General features: G+C 50.3%; 1 protein-coding gene across 2 annotated transcripts in view; it reads left to right on the plus strand.

Moving 5' to 3' along the window:
* Positions 1-21,608, plus strand: part of Anp32a (acidic nuclear phosphoprotein 32 family member A) — a 37,867-nt gene extending 16,259 nt beyond the window's left edge. For both annotated transcript variants that reach the window (XM_036192152.1, XM_036192151.1), the window contains exons 2-7: positions 14,106-14,255; positions 14,458-14,580; positions 16,670-16,862; positions 17,861-17,958; positions 20,111-20,174; positions 20,416-21,608. In XM_036192152.1, the coding sequence (XP_036048045.1) occupies positions 14,106-14,255; positions 14,458-14,580; positions 16,670-16,862; positions 17,861-17,958; positions 20,111-20,174; positions 20,416-20,477 (690 nt within the window). In that variant the 3' untranslated portion in view covers positions 20,478-21,608. The remainder of the gene's footprint in view (positions 1-14,105; positions 14,256-14,457; positions 14,581-16,669; positions 16,863-17,860; positions 17,959-20,110; positions 20,175-20,415) is intronic.
* Positions 21,609-25,005: the final 3,397 nt, after the last annotated feature.

Genomic DNA, 25,005 nt, shown 5'->3' on the forward strand with positions numbered 1-25,005 from the left:
GCTGTAGCTCCATCTCCCGTTGCAGTCTCCACTGAGTGAGTTCTAGGCATTTGTGGGATGGATTGAGGTTGAGTAACCCATCCAGACAGGTGTGCAGTGATGAGACCCTTAGGTTTGCAGGAGTCTGTAGACTGTGACCCTCTAATCAGGGTGGGATCTGATTTCAATACTTATCACTAAGCCAGGTGGATGCAAAATGACATGTGCCAGCTTCTTTGTATTCCGTGATTATTTATTACAGCTATGATTGGAAGCCACCCAAATATCCATGAAGAATGGCCTGGGTTTAAAAAAAAAAAAAGGCCATTCACACGACGGGACATAAAAAGGGTTGTCAGTGGTCGGTGGTAGAGCTTTGCCTGGCATGCAGGCAGTCTCAGGTTCAATCTCCAGCACTGCCAGGGAGGATCTTGGGTGGGGTTTTGTTACTGAAAACAGCCTGGCTGTCTTGCTTATGTTGGCCTCGTGATTCTCTGAGGCTCCCAAATGCTCAGGTGACAGGAATGTGCCATCATGCCCAGCCAAGGCAGATGTGAACTCTATGAGAGAAGGAAAGGCCAAAAAAAGAAAGAAAGAAAAACCAAAACAAACAAACAAACAAATCAGTGTTATAGGCTAGTTTGGAGGTAAAGGAGAGAAAAATGATTCAAAAATTTGCTCATTGAATCTAAACACACCCTGGAGATAGGTGGAGAAGTTAGTTACTAGACCAACAGAAGGTGGTGGTGAGAGGTTCACTGAATTTTCTTGTCTGATTCTGAAACCAGGAGAATGAATGTATTACTAGATGATGATGATGATGATGATGATCATCATCATCATCATCATCATCATCACCTAGAAAACAAAACAGGCCACAATAGAAAATTGATTTTGGACCAGATATTCTATTGTATATCACGTAGCTTCTTGCTCTGTCCAGACGGGAACACCCTGGTGTCTGGCTCTCAGGAAGTTCGAGTAAGGCTTCGATGGCACATAGCAAGGAACCTCCAGGTGTCGACCCTTGACTCCATCCCTGGGGTTTATCCTCCAGCACACTGCCATGGTGTAACTCAGTTGGTTCTTCTCCCAACAGAGTGAAGTGAAGGGTACGGCGGAGAGTGTTCCAGAAAAGTAAAACCACAGGATTTTTCCCAGATTATTTCTAATGCCTTTCTGATCAGCAGACATGGAGGAGTAGGGGACTTGGGTGTACGGCACCTCCTCTGTAGTCTATGGGCTGCAGCTTCTTACTTGGTAAAGAACATGCTTGTGAAATGGACTGCAGAAGCACCAAGCACACGAAGGCTTCCCAAGTGCCTTCCCACCTGGCATCTGGCCTGGTTCTGTGGGGGTATAGACTCTTCTTCCCGTTCTAGTGGTGAACAGGGTTGGTGAAGTCCTGCCCAAAACCACAGCTCTGGCCCGGGGATGTAGCTCAGTTTGTAGAGTTTTCCTAGCATGCCCGAAGCCTTGGGTTTGATCCCCAGCACAACTTAAAATGGGTACACACTTGAGTTCCTAGAACTTGGATGGTAGAGGCAGGAAGATCAGAAGTTGAAGGTCATCTTCAATTGCAATAGAGTGTTTTTGACTGTCTGGGCTACATGAGACCTTGTCTCAAAAACAACAAACAGATAAAAAAAATGTCTCCGTTCTTAAGTGGAGACGCCTAGAGCCAAGCCAGACTGTGTCTCATGTGTCCCTACGATAATAATCAAAGCAATATTCCATAGGATGTCTCCCATTGTGTAGCGTAGTCCACTTCTACCAGAGAACGTGACCATTCGCAGCCCTCGGTAAAGTCCCATTGCTCATGTGGAGGTCAGATGCCTCGTCTTGAGTCTGTTCCCTCCTTTACCAGACTCGGTTCATCAGGTTAAGCACCTTTTACCCACCAAGCTCTCTCACCAGGCCCTCCCTTCACAGATTCTCTTACAGCTTCCCAGCTGCCGAGGGTGGCCAAGCATGCTTCCCACTTAAAGAGTCTCTGCCGTGGCTGTTCCTTCCATTGTTAAGGGCCCTGATCACAGACAATGTGGGACTCAAGTCTGCACTCAAATCCACCTTGGATGGCCTTCTTTAGCCACCTTTTAATACTGTCCCTTGTCACTGCTGCTTTTCTTTTGTCCCCCTCTGCGCTTCAGCTGTAAATACAGGTGTATACAATCACTGGCTTAGTGTCTGCTTCCCCCACTGGAAGGCAGAGACGGGGGAGGGCAGGCACCATATGGGTTTTCTGCCATGCCATACCTTACCACCTAGCACACTGCCTGGCATACTGTGGCTACTCATTAAAGACAACTGAATGATTGATTGGGCCCGTGGTCTGAGCAGGTAACCCTCCTTCAGAGCAACAACCAAAGCAGCATTTCTAGGAGAAGACCCACGGCACTGCTTAGCAGAGCTTCAGAATGCATTACTCATCCATTTAATGGGCGTTCAGCACAGTCTGTGTACAGAGCTCTTCGCAGATGGTTGCTTAGCATCCTTTGATTGTTGTGGGTCTCCCATCTTCCAGCCCGGGCACCCCTGGCTCCTTCAGTTGTCCAGCGCCCGGTTTTCAGATGCCTTCCCATCCTAGTCGCCTTCTTCAGCCTGCCCGTGAGGTTCCAGAATTTAAGGCTTGGTCTTTTGGTGAAGCTAGGCTTTGTGACACTCCCACCAAGGAGCCTTGGTTTTTTCCACTTGTCTTTTTTTTTTTAAGGTTTTGTTAGATTTTATGTGCAGTTGTGTGCTCACAGATGAGTGTCATACATAGTATGCGGGTGGAGGTCAGCGGACAACTTGCAAGTGTGGGTTCTCTCCACGTGTGGGGTTTCAAATATCAAACACAGGTCTCAGGCTTGGTGACTGAGCGACTTTAGCCACTGAGGTCCCCTTCCCCCCAAATCCTTGATACTAGAGCTTGAACATAAGGCATGCTGGTACATGCTAGGCAAGCACTCTACTAGTGAGCCACACCTCCCGCCCATTCCTGCTCATTTCTCTTAACATAGCTCAAATAGCTTTGTCTGTGTAGGCTACTGTGATGGAATGGGGGGTGGGTACTCCTTCAGGCACTGATCTGAGCCTTATCAACCACCTCCAGCCTATCTCCACCTATCTTATCCACCTATCTCAAGCCCCTCCCTGACTCTCAAACAGTCCTCAAAGTTGTGACATTTGGGGTTCTTTATTTTGGTTTTTAGAATTTTAAGATTAAAGTAACTGTAGATCTGTGAACAATGGTTAACTCAATCTGTGTTGGGGTTTTTGTTTTTTTTCGAAACAGGGTTTCTTTGGGTAGCTCTGACTATCCTGGAACTTGCTTTGTAGACCAGGCTGGCTTCGAACTAACAGATACCTGCCTGCCTCTGCCTCCCGAGTGCTGGGATTAAAGGTGTGTGCCACCACCGCCCCTGTGTTCTGTTTTTAAGATAATAAGTGTAGGTCAGGTTCACCAGCAAGAGAATGGCTCTCAGGACACTAAACCAAACCTGCACCGCCTGGTTTGGCTTACCTTCCCCTCCCTTTTCCTCCCTCCCTCTCTCCATTGTCCCCCCTTTCCTCCTCCTTTCCCCCAACCTCTCTGTCTCCCCGTCTCTCCCTCCTCTCTTCTGCTCTTCCCCCTCCTTCTGTACCAGGATTTTTGCCATATGTATTTGATTTGTTCACTTAGGCAAGTTGAGTGCATCCTGTTAGGCTGAGGGAGAAACAGCTGATTGATTCCCTTCTTAATTAGTAAGGTTCTTCTGCGTGCTTGGTTTCCATCTCTGCCCAAATTATTTGTTCCCTTTTAGATGCCGGGGCTTCAGCTCCTGTGACAAGGAGACTCTGTCAGGTCTGAGAGAGAAGGGACAGGAAGGAAGCCAAGGGCAAGGCTTCTTCTCTGGGGCTGTTTGGCCTCTCATGCATATTCCCATGCCTGCTAAGGTGTATGAGGCCTGCCTGGGGGCCTCCCCCCCCCCAACCCAGGTTGGGTCTGGGTACTTCCCTCTCCGTCCTTTTTATTTGCCTCCTATGTTTCCTCTTGCTTTGAGGAGGACTCTCTGGATGGGACTCTCTTTGCCTTTGAGCCCTAGGCTGAGAGGACAGAAAAAGCCCAAGGTTTCCGTCCCGGGTTGACTCTGATCTTCGAATACATTACAGGTTTCTAACTCATTAGGCAGCCTTGACCTCTCTACCCGCTGAGGGCTAAGTCTAGAGGCATTCCATCCGGCATGGCTTATTTGGTGCTGGGGATCAAACCCAGGTTTCATGCATGCTACCAAGTGAGCTACATTTCCATTCCTGGAGCGCTTGTTTGTTTGGTTTCCTTGTTTGTTTGTTTTATTTAGAGGTCAGCTGGAAATGGGGTGGATCTCCACACCAAGGCTCCAGTGTCCCAGCCTCTTGAGTCTGAATGGCTTTGTGCCTTTGGAGGCGGTCATGATGGGCAGAATCATTGACTTGCCAGTGAAACTGGGAAATGGTGTCCTTTGTGTTGAGCAGTCAACATCTCAAGGTAGAAGCCCTAGGGAGTGTGCCCAGGGCTTTCCAGCCTCCAGCCTCAAGGCCATTAGACGTCCCAGAATCACTGGTTAAAATCTCCCATCTGGTTTCAGCTGCTGGTACAGTTGGTCTGCCCATGAGTGGTTCTAGTGGGATGTTTCCCCTCAGACATCGGAGAAGGGACTAGTCATCTAGAAGCTTTTCAAGGACGATTGTCCACCTGTGCCTCAACCTTTCTTCCAGCCTGAGTGGCTTGTTCCCGTGTGACCACTCAGTGAGCATGCATTGATGGCCAGTCCCTCTGTACAGGGCTCCTGGGGGACACTGAGTCTGTAGACCTGTGCAGCAACTCTCAGAGGGCCCTGGTAGTCAGGGACAGACAGGCTCCTGGAAGGGTAGGTGAGGCAGAACTCCTGTGACATGCAGTGCCATGTGGTGTCACCATTTTTTTGCTGCAGAGAAGGGCTAGCTAGCAGTGGGGTGAGGCAGAGATAGCTGCCTTGGAAAGAGGTGTGGGGTGGGGGTCCTGAGAATCCTGCTCTGGGTTTGCCCTTGATCTTCATGGCCATTAAAGGCTTTAGGGGGAATAATGAGCCATAATGCAACATCACTGGATCTGCCCCAATCCAACCCCGCTTTTCTATTGCATGGGGACAGTGCTGTGGCTCTCTAATAAGAACACAGCACCCACCGTGGGTTTTATCAGGAATTGCAGTGTTGGTGAGTGGAGGCGGTTCCTGCCCATTGCCCTTACCTCAAGAGGGGCCTGGGTGCCACTGGGTGCTCTGTGAGATGACTGACAGACTCCCATATTTGGAAACCCACACCCTAGGCCTCTGTGGACTATTTTTGTGATCATGGTGTGTCGAAAGAGTCTAGCTGATTTGTTTCTCCATCTTAGGTATTATCTAGAATAATGAACAGCCTGGCTCCTTTGCACGCTGAATCCTGAGCTCCTCCGTCCCTGAGGCCCCCTGTCTTCTTTAGGGAGTCTTGCCTGAGTTTAGATCTAGAGGGAATACCAGGTATTCAAAGTTCATAGTAGTTCCAAGTTGGGACCAGAAGGGCCTCATCTCTCTATGCCAGCTCCACTGGCCAGTGTGAAGTCTGGAGGATGGGGCAGAAGCCCAGAGTGAGCAGCAACTTCTCCCAGGGCACACAGCAAATTCAGAGACACAGCAGAAACAGAAGCCAAGTCAAGAGACTGCCTGTAGCATCCTTGCATATTCTTTGAATGCTTCTTGGCCAACCCCTTTTTCTGAGCACCTGGACTGGTGATCTCTCTCCCTGTATTCCAGGCCACACAGGAAGCCAAGAAGGAAACACCTGTTCAGAGAATGGCGCCTGTTAGCTTTCATCATCAGCTCCGGCTTCCCATACCTCTCTCCACACCATCTTTCTTTCGCCACTGTACCTTCAGACAAGCCAAAGTCAGACCCACAGCAGGCTAGGCTAGGCTGTTTCAGGCCTCTCTGGTAACTTTCCGTTACCTGAAAGTCAGTCACGACTAGGGCAGGGCCAGGCAGCCAGGCAAGGAAGGCTTGGAGCCGGAGGAATCGATGGTTGAGATGGAAAGCAGGAGCGAGGCTTTAAGAGAAGGAATAAAGGGAGCTGGAGAGATAATCCAACAGTTAAGAGCGCTTGCTGCCCTTGTAGACTCCCAGGGTTCGGTTCCCAGAACCCACAAGTCGCTCACAGACGTTTGTAACACCAGTTTCAGAATATCCAACGATCTCTTCTGGCCCCTGCGGGCACAGGGCTCGCGAGCAAAACACTCGTAACACATTTTTTTTAATCTTAAACCAAGATAAGAGGAATGCAAAGGCATAGTATGCAGGCTGGGGCAGAAGGTAGACATCCTCTTGAGCAAGCCGGCCTGCACCGGGCCCTCCAGCTAAACCACCAAGCCGGTTCCAGTGAGAGGAAGCGTCCCCTGTACCGACTCCTTCTGCGGGAAGTGGAGGCCAAGTCACCCGACCTCGCGCGGGGTGGGGGGTGGGGGCAGCGGGCGATAAGAGCGAGTCACGGGGCTGGCGGGCTGGTGCGGTCGGGCCGGCCCTGCCTGCTGGACCTATGAGCCGGCCAGATCTCCCTTGGCCCGCCCTCCCGCCTCCAAGTAATGAGGATGGCGTCACCGCTGCCCGCGCCACGTGCTCCCCGGCTGCCTGCCGAGCGGCTTTGTACGCAGCAGCAGAAATCCAAGGCCCAGAGATGCTTTCAATTCTTGGGGAGGGTTTTGTTTGTTTTTAAAGCGAGGAAGAACTTTGCCCCTAGCTGCGACTACGCAAGATCTTGAGAGGCGTGGAGACCCCAAGCCCTGGCTGCCGCCGAGGCTGCAGGAACTCGGGAGCTTGGTGGAAGGTGTGTGGGTTCCCTTGCTTTCTGCCAGGGGCTGTGATTCTGACCTAGGACAGGTGTCCGTGCGTGGTGTGGCAGAAGAGAAAAATTACCCAGCCCAGAATTCCTTGCGCTGTCTGCCCAGACCTGCACCTGCGTCCTCCGCTAAAACAAGGGCTCTTTAAGCCGCTCAACAATCGATGGCTCTGACCCACCTCACCCCTCACTGTGGGCCAGTAATAAGAGGGCTGGAGAGATGGCTCGGCAGTTAAGAGCACTTGCAGCTCTTAAAGAGGACCTGGATTCTGTTCTCAGCACTCAGAGCACCCTGTAACTCTTCCCTCCAAGAGATTTGCCCTCCTCAGGCACCCCCCCCCCCACACACGTGGCATTCCCACACAGAGGCACATAAATAAAAAATAAGATTTTAAAACATTAATAGATGAAATTCTAAGTGTGGTGTTTGTTTTCACTGTGTGCGTATACACACAAAAAGTGCATGCTCTGAGTAAAATGGTTTTTTTGTTTTTTAGGTTTGTTTATATTAGGGGTGTGTGTTTGTGTGTGTGTGTACACGTGTACATATGCAGGTCCCTGGGGAGACTGGGGAGACTAGGTCACAAATCCACCCTCCTCCCTAGCTGGGGTTACAGGCTTGTGAGCCTCGACCCTGGGTGCTGCGCACCAACCGAAGTCTGGCTGGCCCTCTGCAAGAGCAGCGAGTGCCCTAACTTGTGAACCGTCTCTAGCCCCGAAAACGTGTACCTTGCAGTGGTTGTGATCAGAAAGCCACTGGCCTCTGGTCCCTAAGATCCCTCCAGTTTTCAAAATATCCAGCTTCCGACCCAGAGCTGAGTTGAGTCCCTTCCCTCGTGGAACCCGATTGAGTTTTGCAGGTTTCACCACAAGGGTTGGTAAACAGATTACCGTTAAAACAAACGCAAGCATGCATCTATTATCTCTGTCTGAAACCCCGATGACTCATACGATTTGGCCTTCTAGCTAGAAATGGGATCTGCAACGGGGGATGGCCCATTTAAAAGCTGACCTAGTTAAAACCCAGGAGCACCGAAAAACACAGGGTCAATCTGATTGGAGTCTTCTGTTCGAAGCCTGGAACTTGGAGCCTAAATTGGTGAGGGGCTGACAAGGTTGAAAACAAAGCCACGTATATTTATTTGATTATTTCTCAGTAAAGGAAAGGAACATCGTGGCTGGAGCTTGGTATAGAAAACCCGGCAAAACAAGAGGTAGAGGCTGAACATAGAGGGTATGTTTTGAGTACCCTATGCATCTCCGGATCAGTGTGGGAGGCTCAGGATGTTGAGCTAGGAGCCCATGGCAGGCAGCTTGGAGGACAGGGACAGGTTAGGTGCTTTTGTTTTCCAAGGTGGCATCTTCATTGTGGATGCTATACATGTGTGGGTACTACAGTCGGGCCAGCTGTGGGTCAAGGGGATGATGGGTGGCTTTTCCAAGCCGGTGAAGTTCTAGGCTAGGACATCTTGTTTAATCCAGCCCTAGGTGGTTGGCACTAGAGTTGTGACAGGAAACTAGAAGCCCAGGGAGGTGAGATGTCCTAGAGCAGTGGTTCTCAACCTTCCTAATGCTGAGACCCTTTAATACAGTTCCTCATGGTGTGCTGACTGCCCCTCCCCAGCCAGAAAGTTATTTTGTTGCTGCTTCCTAACTGTAGTTTTGCTACTGTTGTGAATTGTAATGTAAACATCTGTGTTTTCTGGTGGTCTTAGGAGACCCTTGAGAAAGGGTCGTCCATCCTCTAAGAGGTCTCGACCCACAGGTTGAGAACCACTGGGCTAGAGAGAGAAACTTGGACCAGAGCCAGGTCTGCTTGACTACAAAGCCTGCCTGCCTCTTGCCCGCTCTCTCAGTTACCACAGAAGTTCCAAAAAAAGTACGGAGTGGAGCTCTCAAAGTATCTTTCCGCCTGGGACTTGATTTTTTAGAAAGCTGTTGTAGATCCAAGCTGTCCATTTTATTTTATTTTATTTATTTTATTTTTTCTAGGGCTGAGGACCGAACCCAGGGGGCACTCTACCACTGAGCTTAATCCCCACCCCCCCCCCCCCAACCTGTCCATTTTAATCAGAGCCATGTGACCCACACACATACTTGGCTGTCACCATCATAAAATTTTATGAGATTTTGTTTTGTATCCTGTGAACAAGGGACCCACCTTTTCATTTTGCACCAGGCTGTAGTTACATAGCCATTCCTGGCAGAGACAGCATCTCCCTCTGGTCTTTCTGGGTGCCTCCGATCTGCCCTCAGTGGCCTGTCTTATCTACTAGGGACATTTGAAGAATACTGAGTCCCTAACTCATCCTACTACTTGGTGCTCTGGGATGAGACTATTTACCAGCTAGCTGTCATCTCCCCGCATGCCACCAGCCGCTGCTCTTTCTGGTAGACTCCTCCCCTAACCCCCATCTTGGTTCACCATGGCTTCTGTGTCTCTTCAGTCAACAGTGTGGCAGGAGTACCCTGTGTAGGGAGAACTGAAGGCCTATATGCTGAGTGCTGGGCCAGTTTGGTCGGGTCGCAGCTGATGGGCTGTCAGGGCTGGTGCCTGACTGGCATAGGCACATACCCAAGGCTGCTGGATGAAAGACAGAGCTCATGCGGCATTGATTTCCACCGGTTACAGCACACCGTCTACGCGCTGTGTGTCAGGGCTGTTTTGCCCCTCTCTTTTGGTGTTTCCAGGACTTACATTGTGCCTGGACCAATAAGGAGGGCATTTGCTAAGCAGTGCTGTGGTGTGCGTTCCTGCTAGGCTGATTATGGGGAAGGACAGTCTCTGACCTCTAGGAGGATCAGATGCTTAATACACGATTAAATGATTCATGCAGCAACCGCCTCTGAGCCCGGAGCCCAGCCTGGGTGCTCAGCACCAATTACAAGGATGACTTGGGGGGCGGGGGGAGCTTGAACTAGATTTGGGTACAGGGGTAGGTGATGAGGAGAGGCTTGTGGATCACATTTAGAAACTTAAACATTTTCCCAGCGGTTTTTTGTTTTTTTGTTTTGTTTTTTGGTTTTTGGTTTTTTTTGAGGCTGTACTGTACACTTTGTAGGTTAAACAGATGTCACCCCCTCTTTCTAAGAGGTAGAAGCTTGGACTCCAGAGGACAGAGATGGTATCATTGAGCCCAGGGTAGGGGGTCTTGCATCCAGGGTGATTTCTGTTACCAGTAGACCAGGCTGTCGCCTAACCACATCCTCCTCTGAGGTCACAGCCTCCCAGTTTGAAGTAGCTTGATGGCAGTGACCGGGGCTGCAGCGTTAGAGATGTAGGAGAAAGGTCACCTCTGAGAAATCTGTAAAGACAGATTCGCTGGTTTTGAAACAAACAAATTCTTGAGCAGAGTGAGTGTGTTAGTGTTTATCATGAAATTCAGCTCCCACTGGTGAGGAACTATGGCAAACCCAAGCTTGGGGTGGGGTGGATCGGGTTTTTGTTGTTTTTTTTTTTGTTTTTTAAGAACAGGGGAGCAAGGGCAGGCTGACTTCTTGGGAATCTGCGGTACCTCCCCACTGCCAGCAGGATGTGAGTGCCAGCCTCCTCCTGGGTGTGACCTCTGGGAGAATGAAGATTGCCTCCTGCCTGGGGCTGGAAGTTCCTGTGTAAGCAGAGTAGTCCTGGTCGCCGGGGCTACACAGAGTGACTAACTGTGTTGGGATATTTGAAAAATGGCTGGTGGAACCTGGAGGACATCTACACCCGAAGTACAAACTTTCTGTTTAATTTTAACTTGTAGTTTGCTCACACTCAGGCCTGGGCAAGGGAAGTGGGCCTTTGTTGTTGTTGTTTTGTTTTTAAGTACAGCACACCCCGAATACAAAGGAGATGTTCTCCTCCCAGGGAAGGGCTAGAGAAGAGGCTGCCAAGTATGGAGGAAGTGGGTTGGAAATGATAGCAATTGCAGGGTGGGTCCTCTCGTTCGAAGGGGGTCAGCCAGATGACTCACAGAGGGGACCATGGCTCGAGTTTTTGTTTTGTCCCCTTTGAGCCTTCTCAGGCAACTCACCTGCCTTATCTCATTGTGAGCCTGCATGGTCTGGGCTTCTACGGAATACTGAAACCTTAGGGTCTATGTCCTGGACCCTCCATCTTACCTCCGGTGCAGGACACCTGTCAAGGAGGGGCAGGAGCAAAGGAGACTGGGGAAGGCTACCTGAGAGTTTTCCCAGAGAGAGTGTAAGCAGCCCCTGCCCCTTGGGGACCTACACCCCATGGTGGGAGGGGAGCGCACAGCCATCTGAGTCGTGGCCAGGTTGAGCTCTGCACCTGGGGGGCTGAGGTAGAAGTGGTGTCCACCCAGCTGGGGAGGCAGGAAAGGGCTGAAAGGAAACCATTAGCCCTGGGAGCCTGTGGAGACACGTGCCCTAAACCTTGGAATGTCAGAGGTGCTTCAAGGGACCACTATGTTGTGTGGCCATTGTTGACCACGTTGGTTCGGCAGATGCCTGCTGTGGCTGTCCTGAATTTCAGGATAAGAGCTTTTCTTTTTTTCTTTTTTAAGGTCCCATACAGTCCAGGCTGGCTTCAGACATGTCTGTGTAGCCAAGGATGACTTTGAAAACACCTGGTTGGTGTGGTGCTGGGGATCAAACCCAGGGTTTCGTGCATGCTGGGCAAGCACTACCAACTGAGCCACACCACCAACCCAAGACAAGTGTTTTTAATGTGGGTTGCTAATAGAGAGAATCCCCCTCCAGGGTGTAGCTGGGGTGTTGAAATGAAACTGTGTGTGAAATACTTAAAATGGGTCTGTTGTGGGGGAGGGCAGTGATTTTTTTTTTTTTTTTTTTAAACCGTAGCTGTGGTGAATTGCATATTATCCCTGGAGGGGTGGGGGATCCCAGGTTGGGTGTGGTGCTGGGAGGTGGAGACTGGTCATTTTTTTGTAGAAATGCTAGGCAGCCTGCCCGGAGAGCAGGAGTTGGGGAGGGGCTGTGCCCCCTCAGGATAGAGGCAACTTCCTGATGAATTCCATTGACTCTCTAGCATTACCTCCCCATCCCAGGCCCTCTTACTCTTGGCTAAATGGCATGATGAAGAGAGGCCTTTGACCACTCTAGAAAACCACATTATGTCTGCCATCTTTGACTGGGACCTGCCTCTGGAAGCAGGGATTCCCAGGAAAACCAGTGAAGGAAGAAGACCGGCCCCCGGAGTCCAGCATTTATTACTGGTGTCCCTCTGCCCACAGCCTCTCCCCACATTTGCTTGCTCCCAGCAACCTGCTTTCCTCTCTACAGTTTTCATGCCCTAGAGTGAAGGGCCACCTGCCTTTATTCTTAGGGACTCTACCTAGTGAGTGAGGCTTGACCTGGACCCGTGGCCTTTGGGGCTTCTTTGGCTCCCAGATCCATCAAAAAGATGGAGCATGGCCAGGACTGGAGCTTGCGATTCAGTGAGGAAGGTGGTGTTTCTGGCTTCCTTTCCTTTCGGGTGGAACTCTGAATGCCTGCTATGCTGACCTGCATGAAACACTCACTGTACCTTCATCCACAGGGAAGAAAGAGGGCAGGGTGGACTCTGTTCCCTGCAGGGTCACTGAGTACAAGGGCTTGTGGGAGACCAGAGCAAACTATTCTATCTGTAGAAAACTCAAGGCTATGTCCCCTTCTTAGAGAGGGGCAGCCATGGCTCGTGGGCTGTTTGTCCAGGGGAAGGAAAGGGTCAGAGGACAGTGGTGAGCCGTGTGGGCCTGTAGTGAAGTCCCAAGAATGGAGGGTGCAGCATACCTAGTCAGTATTCTTGATACTTCCCAGAGGCTGCAGTGTGGTTCGGAGGCAGTGTCCTGGTGTGCAAGGACAAACCGAGACAAGTGCCGTTAGGAGGGGACGTCTTCTCTTTAGACTCTTTTCAGCCAGGTCTAGTACCACAGATCTCTAGACAGGAGGACTACAAACCCAAGGCCTTTTTTAAATAGCTATATACAAGGGTCCAACTTAGGCAACTTAAAGAGAACCTGTGTTAAAATTCAATAACATGAAGGGAGATTCTTGCCTAGCATATGTGAGGGCCAAGGCTCAATTGTCAGCTGAATACCACAGTAAGGTTCCTTCCATCCCCCACAGGCTGGGTCCCCCAAGCACCTGGCTTGCCCAGGGGAACTTTGGTCTGTCTGCCAACCCCTTGGGCTGTTTGTGACTACCTGAGACCCGCTGGCTTTCTCCTGGCCTGTCATCCATTTGATGTGTTCACTGGAGCTAGCAACTGTTCCTGCAGTGAATTTGACTTGGAACCTCCTCACCAGAGTGGCTTTTTGCTTGGTCAAAAACAAAAGACCCTCCCCGCCTTTGGACAGGGAATGGGTGAGGGCTTACAGGCCCATGAGGGCACCTTCTTTAGTTGGCCTTAGGACCTTGCTGGCCATCATATTTCAATGTGGGCCATCCTAGGAGTACAGGTTTCCTCGTCTCCATCTACTAGGCAGGGATTAAGGGGACACATCCATGAACTATGTGGTCCAGCAAGTACGCCTTGCCTCTCTGTATACTTGAAATAACACCAGGTGTTCAGGGCCACATTCGAAGCTCATGGATCTGTTCTTGGACAGCACCAAACCTTTCCAGTCTGGTGGGAATTTCTTCTGAACAGTGTTGTCTAGGCGTGAGGATTTAGAAGGGGGTTCTGCTGTGCTGCCCCTATGGTGGGGCGGGGCGGGGGACGTGATCACAGGGATGAGTGCCAGGCCTCAGTGGGCAGGCTGAGGCCGAAGGAAGGAGAGAAAGCAAGTGTGAGTGTGTTCGGTGCGAGCCATGAGCATTTGGGGGAGTGGATGGTGGGACTGAGCATGGGAAGTGAGTAGCCTGCCTCCACTGGGTGATCTGGCCTGGCATTTGTAGGCAGGGATACCAGATGCCACCAACACTGACCCCAGCACTGTGGCTGGTGCCTATGGGTAGTGGTGACTGATTTTCATTGTATGCTGGGGTTGAAGAGCATGTAGCAGGATGTTGTTACTTACACACACACACACACACACACACACACACACACACACACACAGCAGCCTCAGTGATGGCAGAGCCTACTGGTTGGCCTCTCTGAAGTGACTCCCTGTTCTAGAAGTGGGCTTACTCAATATTCTCCTGTCCGGATCCTGCTAATGGCAGAAAGATCTGGGTAGGCTGGTGATCCTTTGCTCTGAGGCAGCTCTGATCTGTACGAGCCAGAAGATGTGACAATGGGGTGTGTGTGTTTGTGTGCATGGTGGTGGGGGGGGTGCATCTCTGACCTGTCCCCACTTCCACTCACACCGTCCTTCCCTTTCCAGGTGAAGGAACTCGTCCTGGACAACTGTCGGTCAATTGAAGGCAAAATCAAAGGCCTCACAGATGAGTTTGAAGAACTGGAATTCTTAAGTACAATCAACGTAGGCCTCACCTCCATTGCGAACTTACCAAAGTTAAACAAACTCAAGAAGGTAAAGCTTGGGAGCTGGGAGGCTGGGGGTGGGGGCTGCTTTGTGCTCAGGGAGCATAATTAAGGGCAAGGCCAGGTGCATGCTGCAACTCGCTGGTGTGTCCTCTGGGGATGTTCCCTTCCTGCTGGCTGGGGAGAGCTAGGAGGCCTGGGGCCCTGAGCCTTTGCGTTAAGAGCGTCTTCCCCCTCTCTGCCTCGTACAGCTTGAACTAAGCGATAACAGAATCTCAGGGGACCTGGAAGTATTGGCAGAAAAATGTCCGAACCTTAAGCATCTAAATTTAAGTGGTAACAAAATAAAAGACCTCAGCACAATAGAGCCGCTGGTGAGTCCCTTGGGGTCCTCCCCTTTCCTTGGGGGCAGTGGGGCTTGGGTGGGGAGCCCAACTTGTGTGTGTGTGTGTGTGTGTGTGTGTGTGTGTGTGTGTGTGTGTGTGTGTGTTGAGTTCGTTTCCCTGCTTATCTCCATTCCTTTGAATCTCATCTGTGCTGTGAGCAAAGGTGGAAAGTTTGGCGCTTTGACCAAGGTCCTCTGGCCAAAATGGGCAACCAGTGTGGGCCAGGGAATGGACCCTGTCTGGTGTGTGCATGTCTGGGCTCACAGCCTGACTGGCTTGCCACCCTTTGAGGAGAGAGGAGCAATCTGGTTCTAAGCTGACTCGAACCAGTGTTTCTTCTTGGGGTTAGGACAGATGCCGGCCCGGTGGGAGCCTGGTACAGGCCTGCCTTTGCGTTTGTGGAGGAAAGTGTGTCTGTTGGTGACATGATGGGTGACACTTCTTGTTCTTCCTTTTACTCATTTTCTAGTTAGAAAGGGAAATTTTGGTCAGAATGACATTCGCTGTGGCCAAGATATGAAGTGCAACATTCTTTTGATTTTTTTTTTTTTTTTTTTTTTTAAAGAAACCACCCGAAGATGTGACAGAAAAAATCCTTTGGTAGAAAAAAGTAGCCAGTTCAGCAAGCTTGTTGTTGAAAATATGCACAGTGCCTGGCACTGTGGACATGAGGAAGGCCCCGGGACGTTGCCAAAGTGACTGGTCCAAGTAGCAGTGGCCCTCTGTCTCTGCACACTCTCGCTAACTGTCAGGTGACAGTGTTAGCTAGCTGGTGTTGGCTTTTCGAGCTCAGACTTTACCTTTCTGTCTGTGTCTTGGGGTCAGCTAATAAAACACACCGACCACAGAAAGTTCTTTCCAGGTCTCCCACTAATCACCCAGGAGAAGGCAGAACTATTTTCATCTGCCTGGAAGTCCTGATGTCATCATGTTGTTATGAAAAGAAACGTCTTTGAAGTTCTGAATCACCTGTGTTGGGAGTGTGTCTGTAAAATCCTCATAAAACAGTGTGGCAGGGTCACCACAGGAGATCACACATACGCACATGTCCTCACTTCCCGGCACGCAGATCACATGATTTATGTAGCTTCTCACCCTGGTTATTGATATGATGTCCTCTGTCCTCCCGAGATCGGAACCTGTTTTAGGTTGGGGAGTGCTGGGCCCCCTCACAAAGACTGGAACTCATGTCCTTCCTTGCCTTCTTGCCCCTTGGCTAAGAATTGCCTAGGTCTGCATACAAAAGTGGTAGAGAATCTACTCTGACCCAGAAGGGTCTGCTCTTCCTAGTTGACCTGGTCACCATGGCAACAGGGACTCCTTGTGGAATGAGTGCTTAATGAATGAGGGGGGTGGTCAGGATCTAGCTGCCTCACTTGCTAACTGTGTGCCTCTTTACTTCGTGGGCCTCAGTTTTCCCAACTGTCCAACGAGATAACACGGGCAAGGACTGGTCTGACCTGATAGAGATACCGTGTTCAGTGTTCCCGACAGAACTGGGGTCCTCCACCGCTTCTTTTCCTGCCCTCGTGGACAGTATATTTAACAGACTAAGAGTGCAGGCCCTCGCCTCTCGTTCCTCAGCTGGGCAGCACACTGGTCGTTAGTTCTGCCTTACAGGGGTTGGAGGATACGGTGACTTAATGCATGTTGACTCAGTGCATCAAGAGCTGTGCTAAGGTGACGATTCGATGCAGGAGTCAGTTAGTTCACGCTGTTTTTGTCACTCCCTTTGGACTGACAGCTTGTCGCAGGGGTGCATCGGAGCTCTCCTCTCATGTACCAAAAGGGCTCAGGGTTGACTTCAAGGCAGTCACAGTTAGGCGACAGCTGAATAAAGTGTTAACTTTGGGTGAGGCTTTTCAAACCCTCAAGAACAAACTTTTTTGTGTACTGGGGTCAGGGCAAGTACAACTAAGATGAGCACTCAAGTGTGCACATACACTCTCTCACACACGCTCGCGCGCGCTGCTCGCTAATTTGGGGCTGTCCATGCTGCCTTTCCCTGGGCTGTTTCCCCCTTCTCACCCACTTTCCACAGTGACCCTCACCATGGACCCCCTTTCTCCACTTGCAGAAGAAGTTAGAGAACCTCAAGAGCCTAGACCTGTTTAACTGTGAGGTGACCAACCTGAATGACTACCGAGAAAACGTGTTCAAGCTCCTGCCCCAGGTCACATACCTCGATGGTTATGACCGGGAGAGCAAGGAGGCCCCAGACTCCGATGTTGAGGGCTACGTGGAGGATGACGACGAGGAAGATGAGGACGGTGGGTGACTTACCCTGGGCCAGCTGGCCAGCCACCTGCCATCTCTTTTCAAAGCCTTTGAACCTCATCTCACAGGTCCCTAATTAGTCTTATGGGTCGTCTCCTGAAAGACATCTTGAGACTTGCCGGTTGTTAACAATCATCCTTTCAAATTTGGTCTTTTCGCAAGTCCCCCAGGGAAGGTCACTCTGTGCATCTCTCTAGTGTCGCCCCAGACGCGGGAGGAGAAGAGGCCAATAGAGGGTGACTTGGGGACTTTCCCCCATCTGGGAGACCAGGTCTTCTGCTGGAGAGGTTGTGGTGCCCCCTGGTGGTTGCAGCATGCAGGAACGCAGGCCAGCATTGGGCTGCTCAGGGGCCCCCGGCTGGGAAGTTGGGGGCTGTAGGCAATGTCAGACCCCTTGGGGAAGAATGAGAGACTAAAGGCCCTTCCTTCTAGTCCCTTCCCATTGTCCCCTGCAGGTCCCCTGCATGTTTTTACAGCCTAAGCAAAGCTAAGAGCCCAGTCAATGTAGACATAAGTTTTCCTTGTTGGTCTGGGGTCTTCTGTGAGATGTTCAGATGGTCTGTTGGCCTTGGTGGAGGTTCTTTTCCCCATAGATTGTGTCTCCCTGTTGGGGGCACGATGTGGTGCTGTAGCATGTGACAGGGGCCCGTGTCACAGTGCCCTGTTACTCCACTACACAGGCCATGCATGGCCTTGAGCAAGTCATTTTTCTGAAGAGGGAGGAGTTACGGTGACTTGACCTCTCTGCTTCCCTGGGCCCCGGAACTTCTTGCTCAGAGCTCAGTGTCTCTGTGGCCTTACCCACACATAGGGTCTTCCATCCGTGTGACTTGGAGGAAGGCTCTAACATGTTTTATTTAGTATGTTTGGCTGTGTGATCACTACGTCTGTGCGTTCGAGCAGTTGGACTCCGGGCTTTGGTGGGGGCAGGGCAGACGTGGGCCTCCAGTCATCTCAATCCCTGTCCTGTTCTTGTACCCATCCCCCACAGAGGAGGAGTATGATGAATATGCCCAGCTAGTGGAAGATGAAGAGGAAGAGGATGAGGAGGAAGAAGGGGAGGAAGAGGATGTGAGTGGAGAAGAGGAGGTAAGGAGATAGGGCTGGCACCTGTGTGATCCACCTGATCCACCCTATACCTCAATTATCAGTCAGGGCACCCAGGAGCCTTGGGTTGTCTGTCCCCCGCCCACCCGCAGGGAAGGAAAGGGAGCCCCTTGCTAAGGCTGTTTGCTGTACAGACATACAAAGTTCTGGGGAAGTTGGCTTCAGGGTAGGGAAGAGAGTGCTAGACGCAAGGGCTCATTGTGCTTTGGGGACAACGTTTGGGGGCCGGTTTTATTCTTTTCACGGTGTGACTTTTGGTTTTTAGATTCAGGTTGTCAGGCTTGGCCGCAAGCACCCTTCCTTCACTGCCCCATCTTGCCAGCCCCTACTTATTTAGTAACCAATTCCAGCCCTGCCCTGTGCTAGCTGTGTGTCCTTGGACACCGCTTGGCTTTTCCGAGCCTCTTCGTATCTGTGAAGTAGGAATCATGTGACCTTCCTCACTGGGTTATTGAGAGTAAAGTACACACTGACGTGAGGGGTGTTTGGCGGCCACCCCGGGTCGCAGCTGTCCACACTCTCCTCTTCGTTCTAGGTGTGCTGGGTTTTTTGTTCGGACGCTCAGGGTCTCCCAATAGCGGGGTCATTTCCCATGCGTTTGCAATGCTAACTCTGTTCTTGCCACTAGTGGCTAGTATACCGGGAAAGACAGCAAGCTCCTTGATAGAGGCCTCCGGGCACGAGCGCACACGGTACACACACCTTCTCTCCTAGTTTTCTGCCTTCTTGCTTGATAGTGCAAGTCCACCTGCCACACACACCACCTGAGCAGGCTTCCCAGCCTGCCTACCCCAGGGCGCGGGATGGTGAATGCCAGCAGGAAAGCCGGCTCCCATCTGTTCCTACAGTGTCTCTTTCTTCTGGGCCCAAGCTGCCAGGCACATCTTTAAGGGATACTTGGGGGAGGGAATGTCTTTCCCTGAGGACAGGGTAGTGGGACATACCGGCTGGTAGGTTATCCATTGTGCTGTTCTTGCCTGTCATAAGAGCCCCATGTGTGGATTTTGTTTTGTTTTTCTGTAATCTCGTTGACCATCTGCCCATTTCCAGTTACCAGTGAAGAAGCCCTTAAATACATACACACACAGTCTTAGCAAACAGACCAGGGAGAGACATGACATGAAAGCAAATTTACTTCAACAGTTCTCAGAAACAGTAGGCAGCTGCATGCCTTAGAACCAGGGGCTTCAGGTACAGAGTAGTCAGCATGGAACCCTGGGAAGGACCCAGAGCAAGGGCCCTGGGTAGAGAGGATGAAGTCACAGGCTTGGCTGAATCCAAAGCAAGTTGGAAGTGAAATCCTCAAGGGGCCCTGAGTTCTCCCCCGACCCCCGGCTGCCTAGGCTTGGCTTGGGAGAGTGGCCGGGAGAGGAGAGCTGGGCTTGTCCACTTGATTCTGGGTTTTGCTGAAACCGGAGTCTTCCCTTGAAGCCAAAACCATATTGGGGACAGATGCAAGAAAGGATGGCCTAGTTTCCGTGACAGAGCACTGCCTGGGGAGCCTGCACACTGGCAAGCTGCCTGAGTTCCAGGGCCTTCACATCCGGAGTCCCTAACATGGGGCAGTCCACAACTGCTCTGCCCCCAAGGTGGTTTGCCAATGTCTTATGTGATGTTGGAAATGTCTTAGGGCACATGTTGAAAGGCTTCTGACTCAAATGGTTCCTTGATACAAAACAGTAAGAAGCCCTACTGTGTGTTTGCCCTGAGCTGCAGGCATTATTATGAGCTCTGAGGTGGGAGACAAGGCCTTCCTAGGCAGGGCATTCTCCTTCTCTCTTTTTTTTTTTTTTGAACTCATGTATGTATACAGGTAGAGTGTATGTACTTGTGTGTGCACACAATGTGTGGAGGCCAGAAGTCAATACCAGGTGTCTTTCTTAATTACTCTCCACCTTTTATTTTGAGCCAAGCTCTCTCACTGACCCTGGAGCTCGTTGACTCGGCTAAACTGTCTGCCACTGAGCTGTAGGCATCCACCTGTCTGTGTGGTGGGGATACACAGGTGTCAGCTTTTACATAGGTGCTGGGATGGAGCTTGGCCCTTGGGCTTAGCTGCCACTGAGCCCCATCCCCAGACCCATGGAGGGGGGGGGGGCACGGCTAACCTCCTGCTGTCTGTCTTTGCCCCTAGGAGGATGAAGAAGGTTACAATGATGGGGAGGTGGATGAGGAGGAAGATGAAGAAGATGCAGGTGGTACGTCAGCCTTTTTGCTATGTCCTGGTGGCAGCCGGGTCCCTTTGGCTCTGGCATTGACTTGCTTGGGCTGTGCGGGCTGGCGGTGGAAGGGGGTACCCATCCAAGGGCCCAGACACTTTTCACGCCTTGTTTCATCGATGGCCGCGCTTCCTCCATGTGCCGCCCTGGGTTCCCGCGGGGGCGGGGCTGACTGGAAGATGGCTGCCTGTTAACCGTCCCTTTTTCCTCGCTTTTCCAGAAGAAGAAAGGAGTCAGAAGCGAAAACGAGAACCGGAAGACGAGGGCGAAGAGGATGACTAAAGGGGAATTAACCTATTTGGGGAAATTCCTATTGTGATCTGACTGTTTTTACCCATATCCCCTCCCCCCTCCTATTCCTGCCCCCCGAAACTTATTTTTTTCTGATTGTAGCGTTGCTGTGGGAATGAGAGGGGAAAAGTGTACTGGGGGTTGCCGGGGGGGGGGGGGAGGGGGAGGAATAAAATACTATTTTTACTGCCGCTCTTTATTTTCCCCTCCTTTTTCCTTGTGTCTGGTTTTGTCCCCGTAATGCAATAGCTTAGTACGCACCGCGCAAGTGTTTGTTCTTACTCTCTGGAGAGGGTGGCTTTGAGGTCTCCTTTTGGTGTGTCCCACATCCCCAGAGGTGGTCAGGAGGCGGTGGCTGGCCTCCACCAGGTGACTCACAGCCCAGGAGGCACCGAATCCCAGCCCCTGTCTTCAGTAACTCTGTTCTGGTTCATGTGGTCTCTGCTAGAGGCACCCAGCACCCGGGTTTGTAAATAGCAACCTAAAGGCGTATTTTGGCACTGGTTTGGGGACATTCCCCATCTCTCATCCCTTCTCCCCCTTCGCAGATGGCAGTGGGCTTTGCTTTTGCAGAAGAGAGCTTGTGTTGCTCTGAAGCTGTGATCCTGAGATCCAAAAGCCGGCAAGAGGGACAAGTAAAATGGGTTTAGCCATCATATTGAGAACAAGTGAACCTTCATATTTCAACTTCTTAAGACAAAATAATAGTCTGTCCTATCTTGTTGTGTAAAATACTAGAGCAGTCTGTTTTGCAGAAATGACAGGAGGTACTCCAGCTTAGGACGTTTTTTTTGGCAAATCTAAGCCCTGGAGGCTCGCTGCATGTCCACTGGGTAGCTTTGTTTTGTTTTGTTCTCCTGCTCGCATACCTTGGAGCACAGTCGTGTTTTCTTGCCTGGTGGACTCTGAAGTGACCGCAGGCTCCTCCTGGCGAATGCTGCCTGCTTTCAGCGTCCTCCTTCCAGATTGCTTTAGAAGTGACATGCTGTTTCCTACCCTGTGTCTCATCTGTACAAAGAACATCTGCAACCCACTTTTCTCCCACCCTTGACAAAAGCCAAACTTGGAGTTTTATGTCTGTTTGTCATTGATAAATTTCAATAAATCTTTTTGATACAATTTTTTGGGGGATGGCTTCTTTTGAGTCCTTTCGAGCCACTGATCTTCCAAGGATCAACCGCTGGCCCAGGAGGGAAATCTTGTTAATGTCACCTTACACCAAAGCTGGAGACTTTGCTCTCAAAGCAAGGCTAGGTGGGATGTATAAAGGCTACATTAAAAAAAAAAAAAAAGAGGGTTGGGGATTTAGCTCAGTGGTAGAGCGCTTGCCTAGCAAGTGCAAGGCCCTGGGTTCGAACCTCAGCTCCAAAAAAAAAAAGAGTACGAGACTTTACTTATAATAAAACACTCAAAAGACAGACCAATAATAATAGCATTTGTCTTTTAATATCTTCAAATATCTTTCATGGTTTTTTTTTTCATATTGTAAAAGAATGTATGCTTTGAAAACTCAGGAACATATAAAACATTTAACAAACCCTAGAGTTACAGCTGGTGTTTATTGGGTACTTTTTACTTACAGTCCTGGGCATCTCTGTTGTAGTTTTCCCAAGCAGTCAGACTGGCTCCCTGTTAATCCTGTGTGGCTGGTCTCTGATTGGCTTAATTGTTACCATATATGTAGGTCATTGGATTATTTCTGATTTCCCCTGCAGCAGACATTCTGATAAGTATTTACATTTAAAATTGTAAAAATCTATTCTCATTTATTGTGTGTGTCTATGTGTGAATGTAAGGACGCATGTCAGGACAACCTTTGGGAATCAGTTTTCTCCATGGTATGTGGGTCTCAGATTGAACTTGGGGCATCAGACTCTAGGGCAAAGCTTTTATTTGATAGTCTGCTTCTATCTTACCAGCCTCAAGAACTTTTGTTTTGTTTTTGTTTTTCAAGACAGGGTTTCTCTGTGTAGCTTTAGAGCCTGTCCTGAAACTCACTCTGGCCTCGAACTCACAGAGATTTGTCTGCCTCCACCTCCCGAGTGCTGGGATTAAAGGTGTACACCAAGACCGCCCGTCAGGAACTTATTTTTAATCAGAGTTTAATTAAGTAGCCCTGGCTGGCCTGAAACTAACACTCTCTTCTCTCTCTGTGTTTCAGGCTGGCATTCAATCTGCCTGCCTCTGTCTCTCTAGTAGACAAGATGATCACTGGGCCAAAATTCCCCTAGCATTTTTGTAAAGGTCTTGATGAGATTTCCCTAAAAATTTCCAAAATAGCAATCTGTGGGTGCACCAGTGATATGCACACCTCTTCACAGCCATATAGCTTTGCACCCCATAGCAAGCCCTCACAATCTTACAGACGTGGTTGAGTAGTTCTAATGACTCTTAAATGCTTCTGAGAGGACCTGGGGCTCACCTCACCCTGACACCTGCTCTTTTAGGCTAGCTACCCAGTCTGGCTCTGGAAGTAAGGTCAAGTGGACTTGGGCTAAGCTCTGTGGTCATGGGGGCCAGAAATCAGGTACACGTGTCCTGTGTCTGCCAGAGGGTAAGAATATGAAGTGATGTGTCAGAACGGTGCTGCTGACCCTAAACCCCCTCTGTGGTGGCTTTAATTGGCAGAGTGGGTAGTGAACAAGCTCTGCAGACAGCCTCTAGGGGACACCCTTGCTGTACCAGTCCATGTATTTCCATCAACCTTTGAGAAAAGTTGCTGTGATATTTTAAATACGAAGGTGCTGGAGAGTTGGCTCAGTCAGTCAACTATAACCTCGAGGACCTGGGTACCAGCCTCAGCGTCCATTGTACAGAGCTGGAAGTGGCATGTACTTGTAACAAGCATTGGGAAATAGACAGGCAGATCCCTGGGTCTCACTGGTTGGCCAACCCTAGATTCTACTGAGAGACCCTGTGTCAGAAAGCAAAGTGAATAGCTAGGAGCAACCATTAAGGTTGACCTCTGACCGCTACATGTTTGCACACATGAGTCCGTGCTCTGGTCTCCCGGGAACCCCACTCCTCTATAAATGAGAAAGGCTGAGTAGCTTGGGAATAAAAGGTGAAGCCACTCTGGTTCCTGTAATAATTGTTTCATTGAATGGGAAGGAAAAAGTGAACGTTCTAATACTTTAAATGCAGCCAGTCGGTAGGCTCTTGTAGTCTCCTAGAAGGTCACACAGACAGAAGAGCCCGGAGGAGCTATGTCTGGTCCCAGAGCCAACCTTGGTCTTATCTCTGGCCTCCTGCATCTTTGACTCGTGGCTTGCTAGGTGAGACATCATGAGATGGTTCCTCAGCTCACACCAGCATGACTCAAGCCACCAATGTGCTAGCAAGTGCTATCTATACAGATGAGCACCAAGGAGTTACCCAGCTCCAGCTGTCCACAGTGGCACCTACCCAAAGAGCCAACTTGGAAGTTGGAGGCTAGCTAGAGGATCAGAAGTTCAAGGCCATCCTTGGCTACATAACAAGGTTTTGGACAGTCTGCTTACAGGAGAATTTGTCCAAAAAATAAACCAGAAGCCTCCCAGTTCACCTTATCCCTTGAAGTTTTGGGAGGGCAAGTGATAGTCACACCACAAGGGAATGGAAGAGCCGTGCCTTTAGCCCAGGATGCCCTTTCTGGGCTTTGGTACATGCCTCTACTGAATTGTGTGGCTGAGGGAGGGCTCTACAGTGAGGATGGGAGGGATGAAGGGCAGTGTTTTCCAGGAGGAACAGAGCAAACCCCCAGGTTCCGTGTGCTGATAGAACCCATCAAGAGTTCTCCACATTCCTGATGCTGACGACCAGTAGGAGGTTCTGCACCTCCTTCCTGGTGCAGTCACTGCCCAGAGAGAGGAGGGGGGCTAGGGGTGGTGGTGGTACTCTGGGTGTGACCTCCAGGCCAACAAGCTTTGAGTCTATCGCTCCCTTTAGTCACCTAGACTGCACAAAGATGGAAATTGAGCTTCAGAAGCAAGAAGACCATCCAGCTAGTAACCGCCTTACAGCCCCAGGTCCCTGACACCAGAGACACTGCTGTTAGCCTGTGTTAGAAGTGCTAGCAGATGCAGGCCAGAGGTGAGCAATTCAGGCTGGCTCACTTGCTGACTTGCAAAGACTATTTATATCCTGGTTCGGAAATTCATTGTTCACATTTGGAAGGATTCCCACACTGGGTCACTAACAAGCGGTCGCTGTGGAAGGCTGAAGAAGGCCAGAGATGGGGAAACGTTTGAAGCTGAGTGACTTGGCATACCCTCTAGAGATTGGAGAAAGCCAAACCCAGTGAGACATTGTCACTGGGACCCCAGAAGCAGACGCAGGAGACATAACAGTTCATCTTAGTCGGGGACCATTGGAATGTGGATGGGAACACTCTGTTCCTGAAGTTCCGTTGGATGATGTCTCACTGCGCACTCTCAAGGATTGAGGGTGTTTACACAGTCTGCCTAGTGTCCAGAGACCTGTGGATAGTGGTAGAATAGAGACAGTTTTGCTGTTTGAAAGACTTCTATTACTTGAAATT

Source organism: Onychomys torridus, chromosome 7, assembly GCF_903995425.1.
Source record: "Onychomys torridus chromosome 7, mOncTor1.1, whole genome shotgun sequence".
Taxonomy (NCBI): domain Eukaryota; kingdom Metazoa; phylum Chordata; class Mammalia; order Rodentia; family Cricetidae; genus Onychomys; species Onychomys torridus.